This window comes from Balearica regulorum, chromosome 1 (assembly GCF_011004875.1).
Source record: "Balearica regulorum gibbericeps isolate bBalReg1 chromosome 1, bBalReg1.pri, whole genome shotgun sequence".
NCBI lineage: Eukaryota > Metazoa > Chordata > Aves > Gruiformes > Gruidae > Balearica > Balearica regulorum.
This window is the reverse complement of record NC_046184.1, coordinates 87,012,041-87,029,578: the sequence shown is the minus strand read 5'-3', so window position 1 is coordinate 87,029,578 and position 17,538 is coordinate 87,012,041. Positions and strand designations below refer to the sequence as shown.

Genomic DNA, 17,538 nt, shown 5'->3' with positions numbered 1-17,538 from the left:
ACTGTATGTCAAACCAGCCTCCAAGAACATTACAATCATTGGTGACTCTGAAAAACAGCTATCTAATCCATTAAATACATTGTGTCAACTCTAGCTACTTTTGTGTCCTGAAAGAATATAATAGCCTGGTTTCAAGGTAAACATTATTTTCTCAAGAAATATTTCTTGCAGCCTGGCTGAAAATATTTGGAGGACTAACAGTCTTGTAAGTCCTCTACTTATTGTTTCCCTTACAAAGCCAACTATTTCCCATTTAGCTGTTTTCACAAAAAATCTTAACCAGATTCATATAGTGAACCCCTCTTTCTAGACCAAATCATACCCTTTGCTTTCCTCAGTAAATACATCAAGTTTCTCTCTTTTTTCTTTCTCTGTGCTCTTACCCACTTTAAGTTTTCTTTCCTAATCTGTTACAAGTCTGTAAAAACCATCAACATGTCTCAAAGGGTTGAGATGGTCATCTCTCTGCTATTACCAGTGACACATTTCCTCTTTCAATTTCCATTGCATTAAGCATCCCCCACAACCTGGCTTACTAATCACTAATCAAAGAGTTATTTCCAGAACAAACTACTTACATTCCTTCCTTGTGACCTGACAAGCCCGTGTCTGCATTGTCAGATTCCTTTTATTTTATGTTTTTTAAAGCACACTTATTTAACAGAGGTAACCACTTCCAAATGATAATGAGCAGTTATCTAGAAGGCACAAATATCTCTGCTTCTTCACCTGGCTGAATGCCCTGCTCCTCCCTCTTTACAGACAAATAGCTTCTTAATTGTTCACTTGTGTGGCATCAAATAACATTTGACGTTATTAAACTCTGATCACAATGTACACTTGGATCATCTCTGGGGCGTTACATGCTGAAGTACAACCTCAGGGCTTCTCCCTGCAGACCTACTACTTGGTCCTTGATCCTAGCTATTCCCTACCAAGTTATTGCTGCTATTCCCTGGCCACAGCTGATGATACACACATGGAAAAACCAATAGCTACTTTTAGTCCAAGTAATTCTAGATGACTTTTCATGCTGAGACATACAGCTGAGGAGGACAGCAAGCAATGAGATTCAAGAAGATTAACAGAGGGGAAAGCATGGATACAATGAACAGATCTGAAAGCAGGCAAATCGGCAACACTTAACTCAGCTTTCTGAGGCTTATTATAATAAAGTTGTGTGTCTACAGCTGAAGTGGCTTCCTGCAAAAAGAGATGTAGTGTTTCATTTTCAAGATGGATTTCCTCAAGTTGCAACCTACAGCCCTTCTCTGTAAGCACTGCAAATTTGCTGCGTATCTGTTACATGGTAACAGCTTCCCCTCAGCAGTGTAACCTCATTAAGGACTACATTTTAAATGGGCAGTAAATTTCAAAGATTTGATTTTGACAGTGTAGAGGACAAATAGGTCTGGGGAGGTAATTTGGGTAGCTGTGTACTAAAAGAAATCTGAACAGAGGAGGGAAAGGGTCTTAAACTTCAAAAGAAATGTATTTTGGGGGGGATTTTTGTCTCTTCTAGAAGTATCAGTGCTTCTAAAAAATTCGAGAGGCCTTTTAGAAGAAAGTGCTGGTTACATTTCTTTTTCTTGAAAAGAGGTAAGATTTTTTTAATACCTAAGGTGGCAAACAATATGTTCAAGATACTTGGTAATGCATCTCTGTATGATACAGCTAGAGAGAATAATGGAGCCATAAACAAGACAAAATAGACTGCTCTTGAATCAAATGCACACAACTGAGCACCCGGTGAGATAGTTTTATGACAGAAAATTTGACATGGTATCCCAAATTCCTGTTCAAATAAATAATTCAAGTGGGGGGGCATAAGTTCATGGTTACAAAGGCAACATTTGAATGAAAGAACATGTTAAGCAATGTATTGAATTGCGGGGTGGTTAGCTAGCTAGCATTGGTAAATCTATCGGTATTTGCCGCTTTCATTATTACCTTTGAACAATTTAATTAAACTTACCCTTATTTGGCTAAAACTTACAGAAGTAAGATCTGTTTCTCGTTTCCAAAGAGCTTGACCAAGAATATCCTTACCGGAATCAGGTTTTTCTGTTTATAAGCCCAGATAGAGCACAGTAATTTGGCCGAGGCACCCTTTTCCCTCTCTTTATTCATTATGAAATGCACATATTTTCAGAAACATTCTCCTAGTCTAACCCACAATAACGTTTGAGTAATTAGTTTGGTGTGTCCAGAAGACTGGTGGAGAGAGGAACATATAACAGCTACAGAGTAGTATGAGATAAACCAGGTAAATTAAGGAAGAAAGAAGGAACAAAAAAATTCCTACTGAACCATGACTTTTCTTCCCACTGAGCTCTAGTTACGTCTAGCCCAGTCCTGTGGGGGAGAAAACAGAGGGATGAGAGAAGTAGTATAATTTTCTAAATTAAATAGTCACATACTTCCTCTTATGACAGGAAGTTTTCAATGGACCATGCTAAATTAATGTACTTTAATGAATTTATAAGCTATGATGCAATTGAAGCTTTTAAGCCCCTCTGAAAATTGGACAAGAAGTAGTATGAATCCATTCAAACTCTGCCCACAAAACAAAGCAGCTGGATATTTCTGGAAAATAATAGCAGTGAAACAGTTAGTGCACACATTTAAATTGTCGTATTTTGGCTTTTGGAGTTAAGGCTAAGACAAATTGGCAAATTCCCACCTCCCAGAGTTACTGCTTCAATTTGCTTGCACGCTGCAAGAATACTGCAGCTGATTATACTCAGAAAATAAATCACCCCATCCAGAAGGCTGAAAACTGCAATTTTCTGCCCAGAAACTGAATGTTACGTTGTCCAGAACCTCACAGAACTCCTCAGAGAAGTGTCAGTGCAGCATATTAACCACTGCCTGCTGAATCAACTCTGATGGAATTTTTGTTTCTCTTGGGACATTTAGCATGTGTCTACAATGATAGGTAGGTGGACAGGAAGAACAGCCTGAGACCACATAAAAGCAACAACAGTTTCTAAAATTGTTTTGACTGTGAAGCAGATGAGATACAAGATGGTTATGGGTAAGAACTGAAATGTGTATTGTACCCACCAGGAATGAGAGAAAATGGGTTATACCATATAAGCTTACCATGTGTGCAGATTGCTTACTGTCATCCTTATTTCCCTCACTGTAGTCTTTTTTGGTTTTAATAAAATGTTCCAAATTTTATGAAAGATGACTGTTACAGCTTTTATCAGTTATGGTACAATTTAAGGAATATATTTGCTCTTTCTTCTAGTATTCTCAGGATATGTTAAGTCATTATTCTGTTCCTTCTCTTTTATGCCTGGTGGACAAAGGCAGCCACTTAAAGCATATCTTGACATTATTTTCCCTAAGAGCAAAGAGAGTTTCACACATCTTGCAGCTGTGCTCCAAATAAAAATGCATAATTTTGAAATATACATTTATTTTTATTCTTATAGAAATTGTCACTCTTCTATGGCTTCTCTTCCTACTTAATATAATTAAACAAGCTGTAAGGAAAGAGCTTCTCACTGGGAGGCATTCTAGTGTCCAACATATTCCAAAATTGTGTTTTCCTAGATACTCTAATTAACTGTGCTTGTTTATAACCCTTCACAGACAATGTGGTTCCAAACATGACCCTAAATATGCACCATCATCCTTCTTGCTTCTAAATATTTTCAAGTTAATCACTTGTTCTCTGTAGCCACTACCTCCCTAAGCTGGAGTTCAAGTTTGTATATGGTACTGTAAGTGTGGGAGGTATTTGGTGAACTGCTATGTATGGAGACCAAATATACAGCCAGCCATTAACTTTCTGTTTATATATGTTATAAAAGCCTGTAATTTACAAGTGGTAGATTCTGAAGCATACAAAACTAATTTTCATCAAACTAGCACTTTCCATTTATAGGAAATTTAGCTGTATGCCAGATAAATAAGAACAGAGGCCATATACCCTCTAAGCAATACAATAATAATCAGTCTATGCAAAATTCCTCTCACTTTTATTTCATTTTACTTGCAAGGCAAGGACATGACTGAAATCAGTTCTGGGACTCCAAGACAACTTCACCTGTTTCCTTATCGTAGCAGCACCTTTTCGATCTAGTTTAATTGTGAGAGGTATCTTTTGTCACCACACTTTTTCCCAGCAGTCAATCTGTGATTAACATGGCTCAGCCTTTTGTCTCTTGCTTGTATTGGAAAGGATGATAAAATGTGGGAAAACTCTGGAGGCAGGTATTTCAGATAGCTCTGGATTAGAGATTTGATCTGCATAAACCCTGCTGTAAATAAAAGCCTACTGACAGTGAAACCCATACCAAATGTGTATGCCTTTCAAGAAAAAAGTAATCGATTTTTTGTTTCACATATGGCAAACATATTCCAGAGAAGCAACACAAGCAGCAACAGAAAGAACAAACAGAAAGAGTAAGCCAAACAAATAAATAAAAAACCCCCACCCTCTTCAGCAATTCTAGACCATTCTTGCCCAAGTTAACCCAGATAAAGTAAGAGGACACAGAAGCATGTACAATAGTGACTGCACGAGCAATTCCCTTAAAGGGAGCTTACCATTACTAGTACACTTTTGCAGTGGAAGAATTTCATTATGCTACAGAATCACGATGCTTCTAGTCATTAGTTGTACCTAGTTTTGGTGATTAAACCCAAAATTTCTTATTTCATAATAATTTTGTTGCATGATGTTTGTTTTAAAAAAATGAACAGAAGCGTTAATCACAAGTAACTGCAGTAGCACTTCTGTGATCTACAGATTTGGTCATTTTCAAGATAGAACTCTCTCATTTATCAGTTTGGTCTAGTATTGAAGAGAGAAAGCAACTTTGCCCATAACCAAATACCTAAACCAGTTCTCTATTTGCAACTGGATTTTAACAGCTTTCCTGATGACCTCTGGAAGTACAACCTATTTCAGTATACAATCAGTTTTGGTCAATTTGCTTTACACCTCAGCCAAATGTTTGTAAACCAAACTGTGGCTTTTTAGACCACCCTTGGAAACTGCTACAGTGGCTGAAAAGGAGAGGCCAGCTCCTTTTTTGAAAACTGAGCAATTACCAATCCAAAATCAAGCAATAAACTTTCTTGATTAGCAATAGCTACAATCCATCTTACACCTTTGTTTTTAGGAACAATCTTCTCGACATTATGACATTCCATAACGTACTATTTCATTACTAAATGAACTACTAAAACAATAAACACATTAACAAGGTTCCTGTCTCCTTTCCTCGCATCAAGAGCTATACGCAGATATTCCTTTTAATTGCTTCCAGAGAAATGTCTGGAATTGTAGCAGACCATAGTGCATCTCTGGGTATACCTGATCACTACATACAGCTTGAATAGACTTGGTTTTGGGAAGTCAAACCACTTCAGCCTGAACCATTACTGAAACAGTCTGGATTCGCAAACAACTGTAATAGCCCTTCTTCTGCTTGCAGTGTGACAATGAGCTTACAAAAATCTGCTAGAATCAGCCACTTCTGAAAACTGTATTGATACACATGATAAGTATTAGTAAGAATACAGTTCAAGACATCAGACACTGCCCATGGAAAGCAAATACTTATGGTTTAGATTAAGAACAACCACCATTAGATCTGGATAGATAAGGACACCCAGAAGAATTACAATAAAAGGTAGTCTATTTAACAGAGGCTAGCCTAACCACCATAACACAAACCAGAATCATCTTTGGAAACTTGTTTGATGAAACTGAACATTTTTGAAGTCTAGTTATCTGAAGTTTTCATTGGTTGTTGACTGTATTGGTTCTGTAGAAGCATCACTTACAGTCCTGTCCTCCCATCATCTCCTGAGTTTGATACTTTCTCTTTGGGGACTCAAAGACTCAATCTCTGCATTATTATATTGTGGAAGATACAACATGTTTTCTGTGGCTGCTTGCAATGTAAGATCCTCACTGATAATCTGCTGGCTTCAAGGGAAGTCTGTATGTTGGCTTCAGCAAGACCTGGAACAGCAGTATTTTAGCTTTTAGACTCTTAAGAACGTAAGAAAAAGCAACACTGGAAGAGATCAAATATCCATCTCTGACAGCAACCAACAGAAAAGAGCATAAGTACACAAAAGCATAGACACCCTCCCAACTGGGGCTGCAGCACTTCCTGCAGAGGTGGCACCTCAGGTCCCCAGCTGACTTTTCAGATTAATTTGTCAAGTCCTTTCCTGAATTCACACACATTTCAGCATGCACTGTATCCTGTGCCAAGGAGTTCTGTAGCCTAACTGTGGACTTCATGAAAAGCAGCATTGTTTTGCTCATGCTGAATCTACCAGGTGTTATTTTGATACCTGTTAGTTCACGTTCTTCAGTGGATAAAACAGGTGTTTCCTATCTACTTTCTCCATTTCACTTGCAGTTTTATAAACGTTTACTTTATTCTTCTCTAACCATAACCTGCAAATCATCTATCTTTCAGGCTAAAGAGTCCTCTCTGTGTATCTAGTCACTGATCCTGCATCGTAACTGAATTGTTCAGTTGCTTGAAAACAAAACAAAAACCCAACAGGAAATTCTGCCAGTAAAGAACCATCTTCAGAGGAGGAATGTAATACCATGATTTCATCCTGCACTGATAAAATTCAGACCCTGTGCACATCACCTTTGCTGTTCTGTTGCAAGTCAGACATCCATTTAAAGATATCTTCATGAGAGCAGAAGCTATCACACATCTGCCTCTGGGAAATTACACAAGTTTGCCAGTTTAGACTCAATAACAGAAAGTTAATCAGGCAAGAAACTAAGTTGTGTTCCAGGAAAATGCAGCATGCAGTAGACTAGGCTGAGGTATGCCAAGTAAGAAGGTCAAGAGAAGAAACAAGTATTTCACATGTGATTATCAGATCAAGTGGAAAAAGATGCATATGAAAAGGAGGTTATAGAGAAGACGGGGGAAAAAAAAATCCCAGAGAAGACAGAATTCCCTAGTGATTATGACAGAACTGACACAAAACTTCCCATGCCAATCACCCTTTGGAGATGTTGTGCATCTGGCAGATTAAGTTTAAGTGCCAATACAAAACCATAGTAATGTGTTTTACATGCTTTTATGATTGCACAGACCATGTTTATGCATTTATGAGTTAATCTTTTGTGACTGAGATTTACAGAGCTAAATGAATGGTCTCCTAACAGGTCTTTTCAGTATTTTATTCATAACCTGCACAAACTCCTAGCTCTGCTTGGGAAATTTATCCCTAAATGGACTTCTCAATCATGGTTTCAGCCACTTCAAAACAGCAGCAACAGATAAGTTGAAATACAACATTGCTAATATTTTGTAGGACCACCAACACAAAGATGAGAAAGGAGTTCAGTAATGCTATGCTCATTCATTAACATGTCTAAAAAGCCACTTAATGAGAAACAAATCTAATGTAACAGGAGCACTAACCAGCGACTGTCGGAACAGGAAACACTTCTTTGGGTCAATACCACAGGCAAGGACGGCAGCAGTGGTGTCCAGTATGTTTTGGCGCAGGACAGCTGGCTCCTTGGGCATGGTGAACGAGTGCATGTCCATAATGCTATACAGCACTGAGCTGCACTCTTCCTGCAGATTCACCCAGTTCTGAATGGCTCCAAGGTAGTTACCCAGATGAGGCGTCCCAGTTGGCTGAATACCAGAGAAAATCCGATCCGTGACCATATGCTGTTACAAAGCATTAGTAAAATTAACACATGCATTATTTTTACAGATTCTTTTATATTTTAAAGTCATTAATAAAGCCTCACTTACGCCTGTCTCTCTTCTCCTCCTGTCAGTGTATTAATGTATAAATTATCTCAGGATTGACTAAAAATAATGGCAGTAAATCAGTCAAAATACTCTATCTTACTGCAGAGAGACTGACAACTAGTGTAATTTTAAGCTGTCAGACTACATAGGCAAACAAACATAGCTGTATACAAGATCAGTGCAAACTAGATCTCAGAAACCAAGTGGTAGATTCTTTCGTGCTTTTTTGCACCAAAGCTGTATGTTTCTCTTTAATACATTATCTACTCCAAACTTAGGATCACAGCATAGGGAAATTCAAACATTTTTGTTGTAAACATATGCAATATTCAAGCAGATTGCCATCTTAACTCCCATGAACATTGAAGTCTTATTTTTCTAGCTGCAGAGAACATTGTGAGCAGTTCCTGAAAGAAAAACTAGTCCTTGACCCAAAGGTCAAAGAATAATGAAAGAGATTATCAAAGTCCTGAAACTACCCATCTTGGCAGCAGCAGAGTTTCTAAAAGATCTCTACAAAGAAATATTGCCATAGCTCAAGATCATACCTGGAATACTGTGGATGTGTCAGTACCAGTAAAGTGTCAACATCTGAAGAGAGTTCACAGAGAAGCAGCAAAAAAATGATTAAGAAGCTGAGGTTGTGAGCAAAGATTAAAATGCTTAAAAAATGTATAGCTTGGCTAAGTGACAGTTACCATCTTGGAAAGTTTGTTTTCCTGCATCACAGCCCTCCATCTGACCATTTTCTCAGAGCCCCAAGCTGTCAGCATATGATCAATTACCATCCCCGACCTTTCCAAAGAATTCCACCATATTCAGAAAGTAACTCAGCAATGCTTTATGTGAAAATGCTTGTTGCATGCCAAGTTGTAAGAGCATACAAGACTGCTTGACTTATAAATGAGGGTCCCATCAACCTCAGCAGGGAGTCCCAGTCACAAAGCTGTGTAATACAAACCCTCAGACTCTGTTGTGAGGCAGGAATATAAACTTCATTATGCCTCTGTCTGCATGACTTTTTTCTTGCTAAATTTTATAAACAATCTCTTTAACAAAGTAGAGGATTTATTTACTGATGTACTCAGTTTTCATTTCTGTGAATCTCTTACAAATGTATAGGGGGAAAAAAAAATCATAGAACACAATCATTTTGGTTGGAAAAGACCTTTAACATCATCAAGTCCAACCGTTGACTTAACACTGCCAAGTCCACCACTAAACCATGTCCCCAGGCACCACATTTATGCATGTTTTAAATACCTCCAGGGATGGTGACTCAACCACTTCTCCGGGCAGCCTGTTCCAATGATTGACAACCCTTTCGGTAAAGAAATTTTGCCTAACATCCAGTCTAAACCTTCCCTGGTGCAACTTCAGGCCATTTCCTCTTGTCCTATCACTTGTTACTTGGGAGAAGAGACCAACACCCACCTGGCTACAACATCCTTTCAGGTAGTTCTAGAGAGCAATAAGGTCTCCCCTCAACCTCCTTCTCTCCAGGCTAAACAACCCCAGTTCCCTCAGCCGCTCCTCACAGGACTTGTGCTCTAGATCATTCACCAGCTTCTTTGCCGTTCTCTGGACACGCTCCAGCACCTCAATGTCTTTCTGGTAGTGAGGGGCCCAAAACCAAACACAATAGTTGAGGTACAGCCTCACCAGTGCCAAGTACAAGGGGATGATCACTTCCCTAGTCCTGCTGGCCACACTATTGCTGATACAAGCCAGGATGCTGTTGGCCTTCCTGGCCAGCTGAGCACACTGCTGGCTCATATTCAGCCAGCTGTTGGCCAACACCCCCAAGTCCTTTTCAACCAGGCAGCTTTCCAGCCACTCTTCCCCAAGCCTGTAGTGTTGCATGGGGTTGTTGTGACGCAAGTGCAGGACCTGGCACTTTGCTTTGCTGAACCTCATACAGTTGGCCTTGGCCCATCAATCCAGCTTGTCCAGGTCCCTCTGTAGAGCCTTCCGACCCTCAAGCAGATCAACACTCCCACTCAACTTGGCGTTGCCTGCACACTTAGTAAGGGTGCACTTGATCCCCTCGTCCAGATCATTGATAGAGATATTAAAGAGAACTGGCCCCAGTACTGAGCCTTGGGGAACACCGCTTGTGACCAGCCACCAACTGGATGTAACTCCATTCATCACAACTCTTTGGGCCCGGCCAACCAGCCACTTTTTTACCCAGCGAAGCGTACACCCATCAAAGTCATGAGCAGCTAGTTTCTCCAGAAGAGTGCTGGAGTCATACAACTGTGAAATGAGATGAAATGGCGGCAAAAGTCAAGGCCAAGTACCGTTATTTTTAACTATTAAAGAACAGCTTCAAATTGACTTTCATTTTGACTCAGACTCAAGAAAAACTAATGAGAAAATGTTTTTAAGTGGAATAGGATTTTCTTTTTAACATGATCTATAGTTCAGAAAAAAATAGCTGATTTTCTACAAAATTTGCTGGAAAATTCTCTTTGCTTTCAAAGTAAGCCTGTTTTTCAGATCAAGACAATTTTCTTATCCAACGTTTAAATGTTTGCACTGACAGGTAAGAGCAGGTTTGGGCTAGCAGCCATGCTAATTTCTCCCGCTCACATAAATGCCTATACATTTAAGTCCAGGTAGTACTCCCCTCACCCCACCCCAAATATGTTCTTGAATTCTATGTATATTCTTGAGTCAGTTTCTAAGTGCTCTTGGAGAACCTCCAGCACAGGAGCTACAACATAATCACTGCAATGAAAAGCACACCATTTCCTCCAACAACAATTCTAACTGCCAGTTCTTCTGTTCCAGTTCTTGACCACCCATGCCTCTTTTCTCCATTACACAAAAGTGGAATTATGCTACTCAATTCCTTGTTTGCCATTTGATTCCTTGTTTTCCTAGAACCTACATCAGAGCATTCATCACCACTCGCAGAAACCCCTCACCTCCCACTAGGCTACTACCTGGCCCAAAGACTGCAGCCAGCTTTTTGTTAACGCAGAGAAGGAAGGGCCAGGTGCTCACCTAGAGAAGAAGGCATACAGAATCCCAACATACATAAATGAAGTCTTGTAGAAACTCGGGATTCACTAGGCTTCAGAGCTGTGCTTCTATTATGAAGTTCACAGAGCAGTTGCTAGGCAATGCAACAGGTACTTTACAGGTGTAACATTTGTCTTGTGCTTCCCATGTTCCTGATCTTCACCAAGAGCATAAGAGCTCAAGAAGAAAACAAGGCTATAAACAGATGATCACTAAGATGGTGTTCTGCCCCTACAGGGATCCCAGAACAGCTGGTTGGTTGTCAGAGCACATTTCCTCTTCTCATCTCCGTGTCTCCCCTTGCTCAGTTCAAATTCTGATGCTCCTTCCCACAATTATTTCTCCCCACAGCGCTGCCTGCTTTCCAATGCCCATTTATATGCCGGTTTAACCACATCTTTCTACACAGGCTATAGCTTCTTACAGCCCTACTCTCCATTTTCTTGTCAGATAGTTTCACCCCCCCCGGTGTTCTGTACTCTCTTCTGCCACTTGTGCTTCCCCACCCCCTGCTTCCCAGGAGAGCTCTTGCATGGTATATCAAGACAATAAGAAGGCACAGAGAATGCCATATGGTAAGGAAGCTATTACTGCCTTGACTCCAGTGACTTTATACAGAATATGTTTCCCACCTGCACTGTTAGAATAGCTAAGAAACTTTATATAATGTTCTAGAAATCCACTATGGATGTGCATCAAATAAAGTATGTTAGGATGACCACGTTAAAGCATGGTGCAGAAACTTGCACATCTTTCAACTGCAGTCTAGACAAAGACAGCATCACCTGAAATGTCTCCTGATGTTACTGCTGCTTCCTCCTGGGACCCTGAAGCTAGTACTACTTCAGTGCAGAAACAGCTCTACTACCTGGGGTAACCGTCTGCTATATCAGAAAGCGGGAATCTCTGAGCAGTCAGCACAGATAAGCTCACGTGCCAATGCCTTGACCCAAAAAGGGCTGGCACCCTCAGCCTGTGGAGAACAGTTCTGTCTACAAACCTTGTTAGTTCCAAGTCACACAGACTCCACTCACTTGCAGCCACTGTCCCTGCTTCATATGCTTCCCATAACATGTTCATTATCTGCCTTTTCCCCTTCCCAAACCACTGCCCAGTTTGTAGATTATGTCACTATGAACATATTGGATGTATTGGCAAAATTATGTCCCTAATTTCAGTATAATATACTCAAATAGATGGTACAAATGCAATAGTGACATTTAAATAGGCAGTTTGAGAATGTTTTTCACCAAGAAAATACAAGACATCAGTGTCTCAACATAAACTGTATATTCAAATTCTGTACTAACTCCAAATATCTGAAGGGTAACAATGAGCTAATTAAAGATAGGTTTATTGTAATACTATGTAAGTTAGCATCTGGTGACACACTACATGTTGGAAAGAAAACACCTAAGTACAATGTAAAATGGACACAGTTTCATACAAAGAAAGAACAAAGTTCTCTGTCTGTCCAATAAAGAATATACCTGTGAAAACAAGCATGGCATCTTTAATGCTGCTTATATGTTCAAATGGTAAATGACTACTTACAAAAAGTTTGTTCAGTATATGGGCAATCAATATCAAGTTAAACACAAGAAACAAACAGTAGCAGCATTATACTGAGTCTAATCTCAGCAATTACTTAACCTAAGTATGGAATTTGCAGAAACAAGAAAATCCAATAATGAAAACTGAGCTAGGCTGGACCTGTGTAAAGCACTAGCCAATACATTACAAAGAACAAACCCACACTGGCTCCCAGCTGAGGGACCAGTTGACTAGAAGTCTTTCATCTTTAACTCCTTTGATTACATGTAACAACATAAAGCATAACATGTTACAATAAATAGGGTGGTATGAAATATTCCATTGTGTTAGCAGAAGTCTATATTAAAAAAAAAATCCCCCACAAAACATCCTTAAATGAGTCTTGGATTTCTAGCACTAAAAATACACAGAGAACATTGCTCATTTGGAGAGAGTTTATGTTCCCTGTTTGTTCACTCTGTGAGAAACAGCGGGCAGCATAGCAGCATGGCAGGGGAGTTCTGCCTGGTACCATGAAATCATGGGGCTGGAATGCACTTCAATGGAGCTGTTAGGTCAGGGGATGGGAGCTGTGTGCTCGAAAGTACTGGAGTTGGAAAAGGATAAAAACAAAAGGAGTGAAGACTTCCCAGTGGAGCAGAGTGAAAGCCACAAGACATGCAGCTCCAGCCCACAGGCACTCACTCATTCAGACATCTGTAGTAAGCACAGTGTGAGCCTCCTGTTCGTATGTTTAACTCTGTGTGGTGTGTGCACCTACACCAGTAGTGCTGCATGTTAATCTTCACTCCTGTTAAGAGCATAGTATCTGACAGATGTTTTAACATTTATTATTTGTTTTCTCTCAATAACACTTCTGCATGGCAATTCCAAACACCACAGTGCATTTCTCAGCAGCATTTCCAAATGCAGCTTGGCCTAAACCCCATTAAGATTCAGGTGTTCTCTTACCTAATTTCTTTTTTTCATGATGAGATGAACAACTGCTGCTCCTTATACTGAAAAACTGTCAACATCCAAATGCTCTCAATCAGGAATAAGCATTACATTCTTGTCCCAGAGCAGGATGGCTAAAGTCTGGCCCTGACACCCTGCAGTATGGCCACATCCATTTTCAATGCAAAAAAGTATGCTAGAAAAGATGAGAGCTTCCAAAATGCAATGCTGCTCTCTTGGACCCAAGCAGAGCTTTACTCATATGCCACACCTGTAGTAAGGAGAACTGCAATTGTCAAGGCCTCAATTCAGCAGTCAAAAACCACACTTTCCCTGCTCATGAGACAAATGTGCCAGAACTGGAGAACACAACAAAGTTGCTAGAGGTAAGGAAATCCTATCTCCTAAAGACCATCACAAACAGTTTTATTTTTAAAGGAAAGAAGGTGTTAACAGCACGCTTGTCTAATCGAAAGAATTTTACGAAAGAATATTAGTAAAGACAACTTCATGTTGTTCAGTTATATAGGGAAATGTATGTATAATACACAACTTTCTCATGTTATTAATGACATGGGCAGACTGACTTGAAGACCATTGAATCTTACATCTTCGAAAATCACCAAATCTTTAAAAGAAATGTGCAAACTGCCTAAAATTTAAACTCACAACAAACTACCAAAGCAAAAATTCTTCAAAGAAGGGGGGGCCTCAGTTTCAGTTTGTCTTTTGCCCTTAGTGGGCCAACCTATTTTCATATACTAAGCAAGGTCAGCCATTCTGTATCAGAAAACACCTTTCACTATTTATAGGAAACCTGGAGAAGGAGGACAATCAATTTTAGGGGTTAGAATGTTGACCTCAGAAAGCAGAGAACTCTCTTGTCTTTTGAAGAGCACACAGAGAAGCTTCCAAGCTCTTCTGCAGCGCAGCAGCACTAAACCCTAAAAGCAGCAGTGCAGTTCTTTGGATGCTGGTAGCTGTACATACTGCATTTCCAATTGTGTTTAAAAGCTTTTTTGCAACCTCCAGAGCAGGACGCCATATGCTCCTTAAACCATCTGCAGCTGTAGAAAAAGTTTCACAATAAAGTTTTTCTATTTCATTCCATGACTTTCAGCTGACTCAAATTTACTTTGTTAATACCCTCTAATTTACACATCTGTACAATTTGAGTTCATATTACTCTGATATATATATAATTGATATATAAACAACATAATAGCTACAACACACCTTTACAAAAAGCTAAGGGTCCACCCAGGCAAAACATTTACAAGCTTAAAAATGGAAATTAAAATATTAATAGTTAATTTAGAAAAATCTGTGAAAATCTGTCTTAAAAATTAAACATTAGAGCATCTGGAAAGCAAGAGTTCCAAGATTCCTTTAAAAACAAGCATAGAAGTGTACAGCTAGCCATAATCTAGAATTGTTTTTCTAAACTAAAAATCAAGTGGAAAACAAAAGACAATCCCACTGCTGAAAGCATTTCATTGTATCACTGACCGTAAAGTTACAGCTTCTTCCATGAGCTCAGCACCACATCTGCAGCATTTAAAATGCTAAGTCTCCCTTTGTTTATTAGTATAAGAAGTCACCTCTGCCTCCCTTAAAATTATAGGAAGTTGTCCTTTCTCATTTTATTTTTATTTTTTTAAAGATTTTTAAGACTTCACCAGGAAGATTTGTTGTTGTTGTTTTTAAATTGATTGGGATAAGCACCAGGCAAACTCAAGCATGAAACTCTCATCATACTGAAACACAAACCATGGATACAAAATACAGCTATTTAGAGGGGTAACTAGTGATTTGGGAAGCCTCAAATTGTCTTCATTCAGGGGAAGAAACCAATTAAAGTCTCTGAAAGTGCTGAGAATCCACACTGAAAAGATCCATGCAGATCAAAACATGCCATGTCAGTGGCCAATTCTTAGTATCCTGACTATACCTTTCACGTTTAGCTTTATGGATTCTGTGAGGGTTGAATACAAGTATATACTTGTTGAATACATGTATTTGCCTAGCACACTCAACAAAAAACTGCTTCTCAAATATGTAATAAAATCAGTCATAATACAGTTCTTCCACTTCACAAAAAAGTTACACAAATAAAATCAAGTAAAAGCATTCACAGGATTTAAGTTTTCAGAGCCTCTCTTCTTTGTAACTCCACATAAACATTGCCATCATACACTTGAAATGACAGCAGAGAAGCTACAATTACAAGGAAACCATATGCCTTATAAACAGTTTAATCTCTTTAAAAATAGAAAAAGATAGAGTCCAGTCAAGGAGGTAGGAGAAAGCTGCCAATAGATAGTTCTCAGGACTGCATAGGAAAACATTTATACAATTATATAAAAGCATACATAGAAGTTTTAGACCTATTCTTTAACTCAACAGGCCACAAGATGATGACATTAATCCTGCCCTAGAAGTACAGAGGCAGTACATCTCAGCTTCTCAATCTACCCAGTGATGGGGGAGATGGACACTTATATTTTCCAGACCCCCACTAGCCAGATATTGAGGTATAAAAATCAACTCCCAAAGAGTCTTTTGGTAATTGTATCCTTTGAGTAACTGAAGGTAAGGACAAGGCTTCAGACTAATTGATTGATTTAGACTTTGTTCATAAAGCTATCCAAGCAAGCTAACTGATGGGAGATAGGCTTATGCCTCTATCTATAATGTAACTAAAAAATATTTTCATCTTTACATTAAATAAAGACTTGCTCACAAACTCACCTTTGGGCTGCAACACAAGAGATTTCAGATCTAAAAACCCCCATCATTACAGAAAATTATGACAGTATTAGAATAGCAGCTGCAACAGAAATCACCCCACAACCCACAGTGGTGGTTACTATTCACATGCTATAGCATTTAGCTGCTCTGCTTTATTTTAACAGCTATTTAGTCAGGGCAGAACAGGTGAACAGCCAAGTGAGATCTGCAGCATCAGAGCTAATTCTAAACACAGGTGGTAGGCACGACGGAGAGAGCAGGAAGCCAACAGGAGAATCACTGCTGACATCTATGACAAGGAAGATTGATGGCTTCCCTCTCTAGTTTTCCCCACTGTGTAGGCACGCAGGGGGTGGGGGAAAGGGACGGAGAAGCTGCTGTGCTGGCGACGTAACACACCACACAGCCTCCACAGCACCAGCACTGATTAATGAGACTGGAATGACTCAGGAAACAGCAAAAGATCATTCACAGACCTCGCTCTTCTTGTTATAATTTTATCCGTGGTGGTTCATTTAGCCCTAGCCGTCCCAAACTGAAGCAAGTTCAAATTTGCCAAAGGAAAAGAAAATGTGAAAGTCAAAGGGAAGAAAGAGCAGCATTGAGCAAACACAAGCACAAGTAAAACACACAAATTGGAAAATTTGAAATTTCAAACACGAGGATCCTCCCAACAGGGATCAAAAAGGGAAGGAAAAAACCCCAAAAACCAAATCCCAAAAACTTGCTTCAACCTCAGAGACAAAAGAAATTCTTTGGCTGACAAAAGTCCCCAACTACTGCATCTTTTGCATCTATTATTTTTTTTATTTCCCTCCTTAATACTTTGCAACTTCAAAGCTCTCATTGCTAAAATGATATGCTCATCTGCTAATTTTGGCTTAGCAAAACCTGTCTTCAGACAGCTATTAAGCAGCAAAATGAAGGGAAACCAAATGAGTCAGTTTTTACTAGCTAAAGCATAAATTTTAAAGCCTAATTGGGACAATTTAAGTGTTAATGTTATTAGAGATAGAAAAAAAAAATTGAAGGAAAAGGGCAGCTTAGAAGCAGTCTATGTACTGCAGACTTTGCTTTATTGTTTTTTAAGCAATTACTTCTCCTCAAACTTGCTGTAGAAACCTTTAAAACGTGTTTATCTTGATCTGGTAATTCAATACATCAAATTCATCTGGTACAAATGCTATTCTATCATGCTTAATTCTTAAAATTAGGTATTATAGAGCTAACATTAAATTAGAAAAAACATATTTAGACCAGAGCAAGTTTTCAGATAATAGCTTCTGAGAAAGGATTAACTTGTTGCTCAGAAACTGAACTAAATTAAGATTTAAATAACACTGCCTGGTAGTCCTTTCTTGAATGTCAAATGCATTTATATTTAAGCTTAAGTAAGATTTTAATATTTATATTTTAAATGAGAAACACATTTAAAGGAGGAACATTTACAGCACATACTAACCCCACCCTATAAATTTAACTCTGCCCT

General features: G+C 39.0%; 1 protein-coding gene across 3 annotated transcripts in view; it reads right to left on the bottom strand.

The window, feature by feature from the left end:
* Window positions 1–17,538, bottom strand: part of WARS2 (tryptophanyl tRNA synthetase 2, mitochondrial) — a 52,422-nt gene that overhangs the window by 20,939 nt on the left and 13,945 nt on the right. For all 3 annotated transcript variants that reach the window (XM_075764331.1, XM_075764348.1, XM_075764338.1), the window contains exon 2: window positions 7,434–7,691. In XM_075764331.1, coding sequence (XP_075620446.1) covers window positions 7,434–7,691 — 258 coding nt within the window. The remainder of the gene's footprint in view (window positions 1–7,433; window positions 7,692–17,538) is intronic.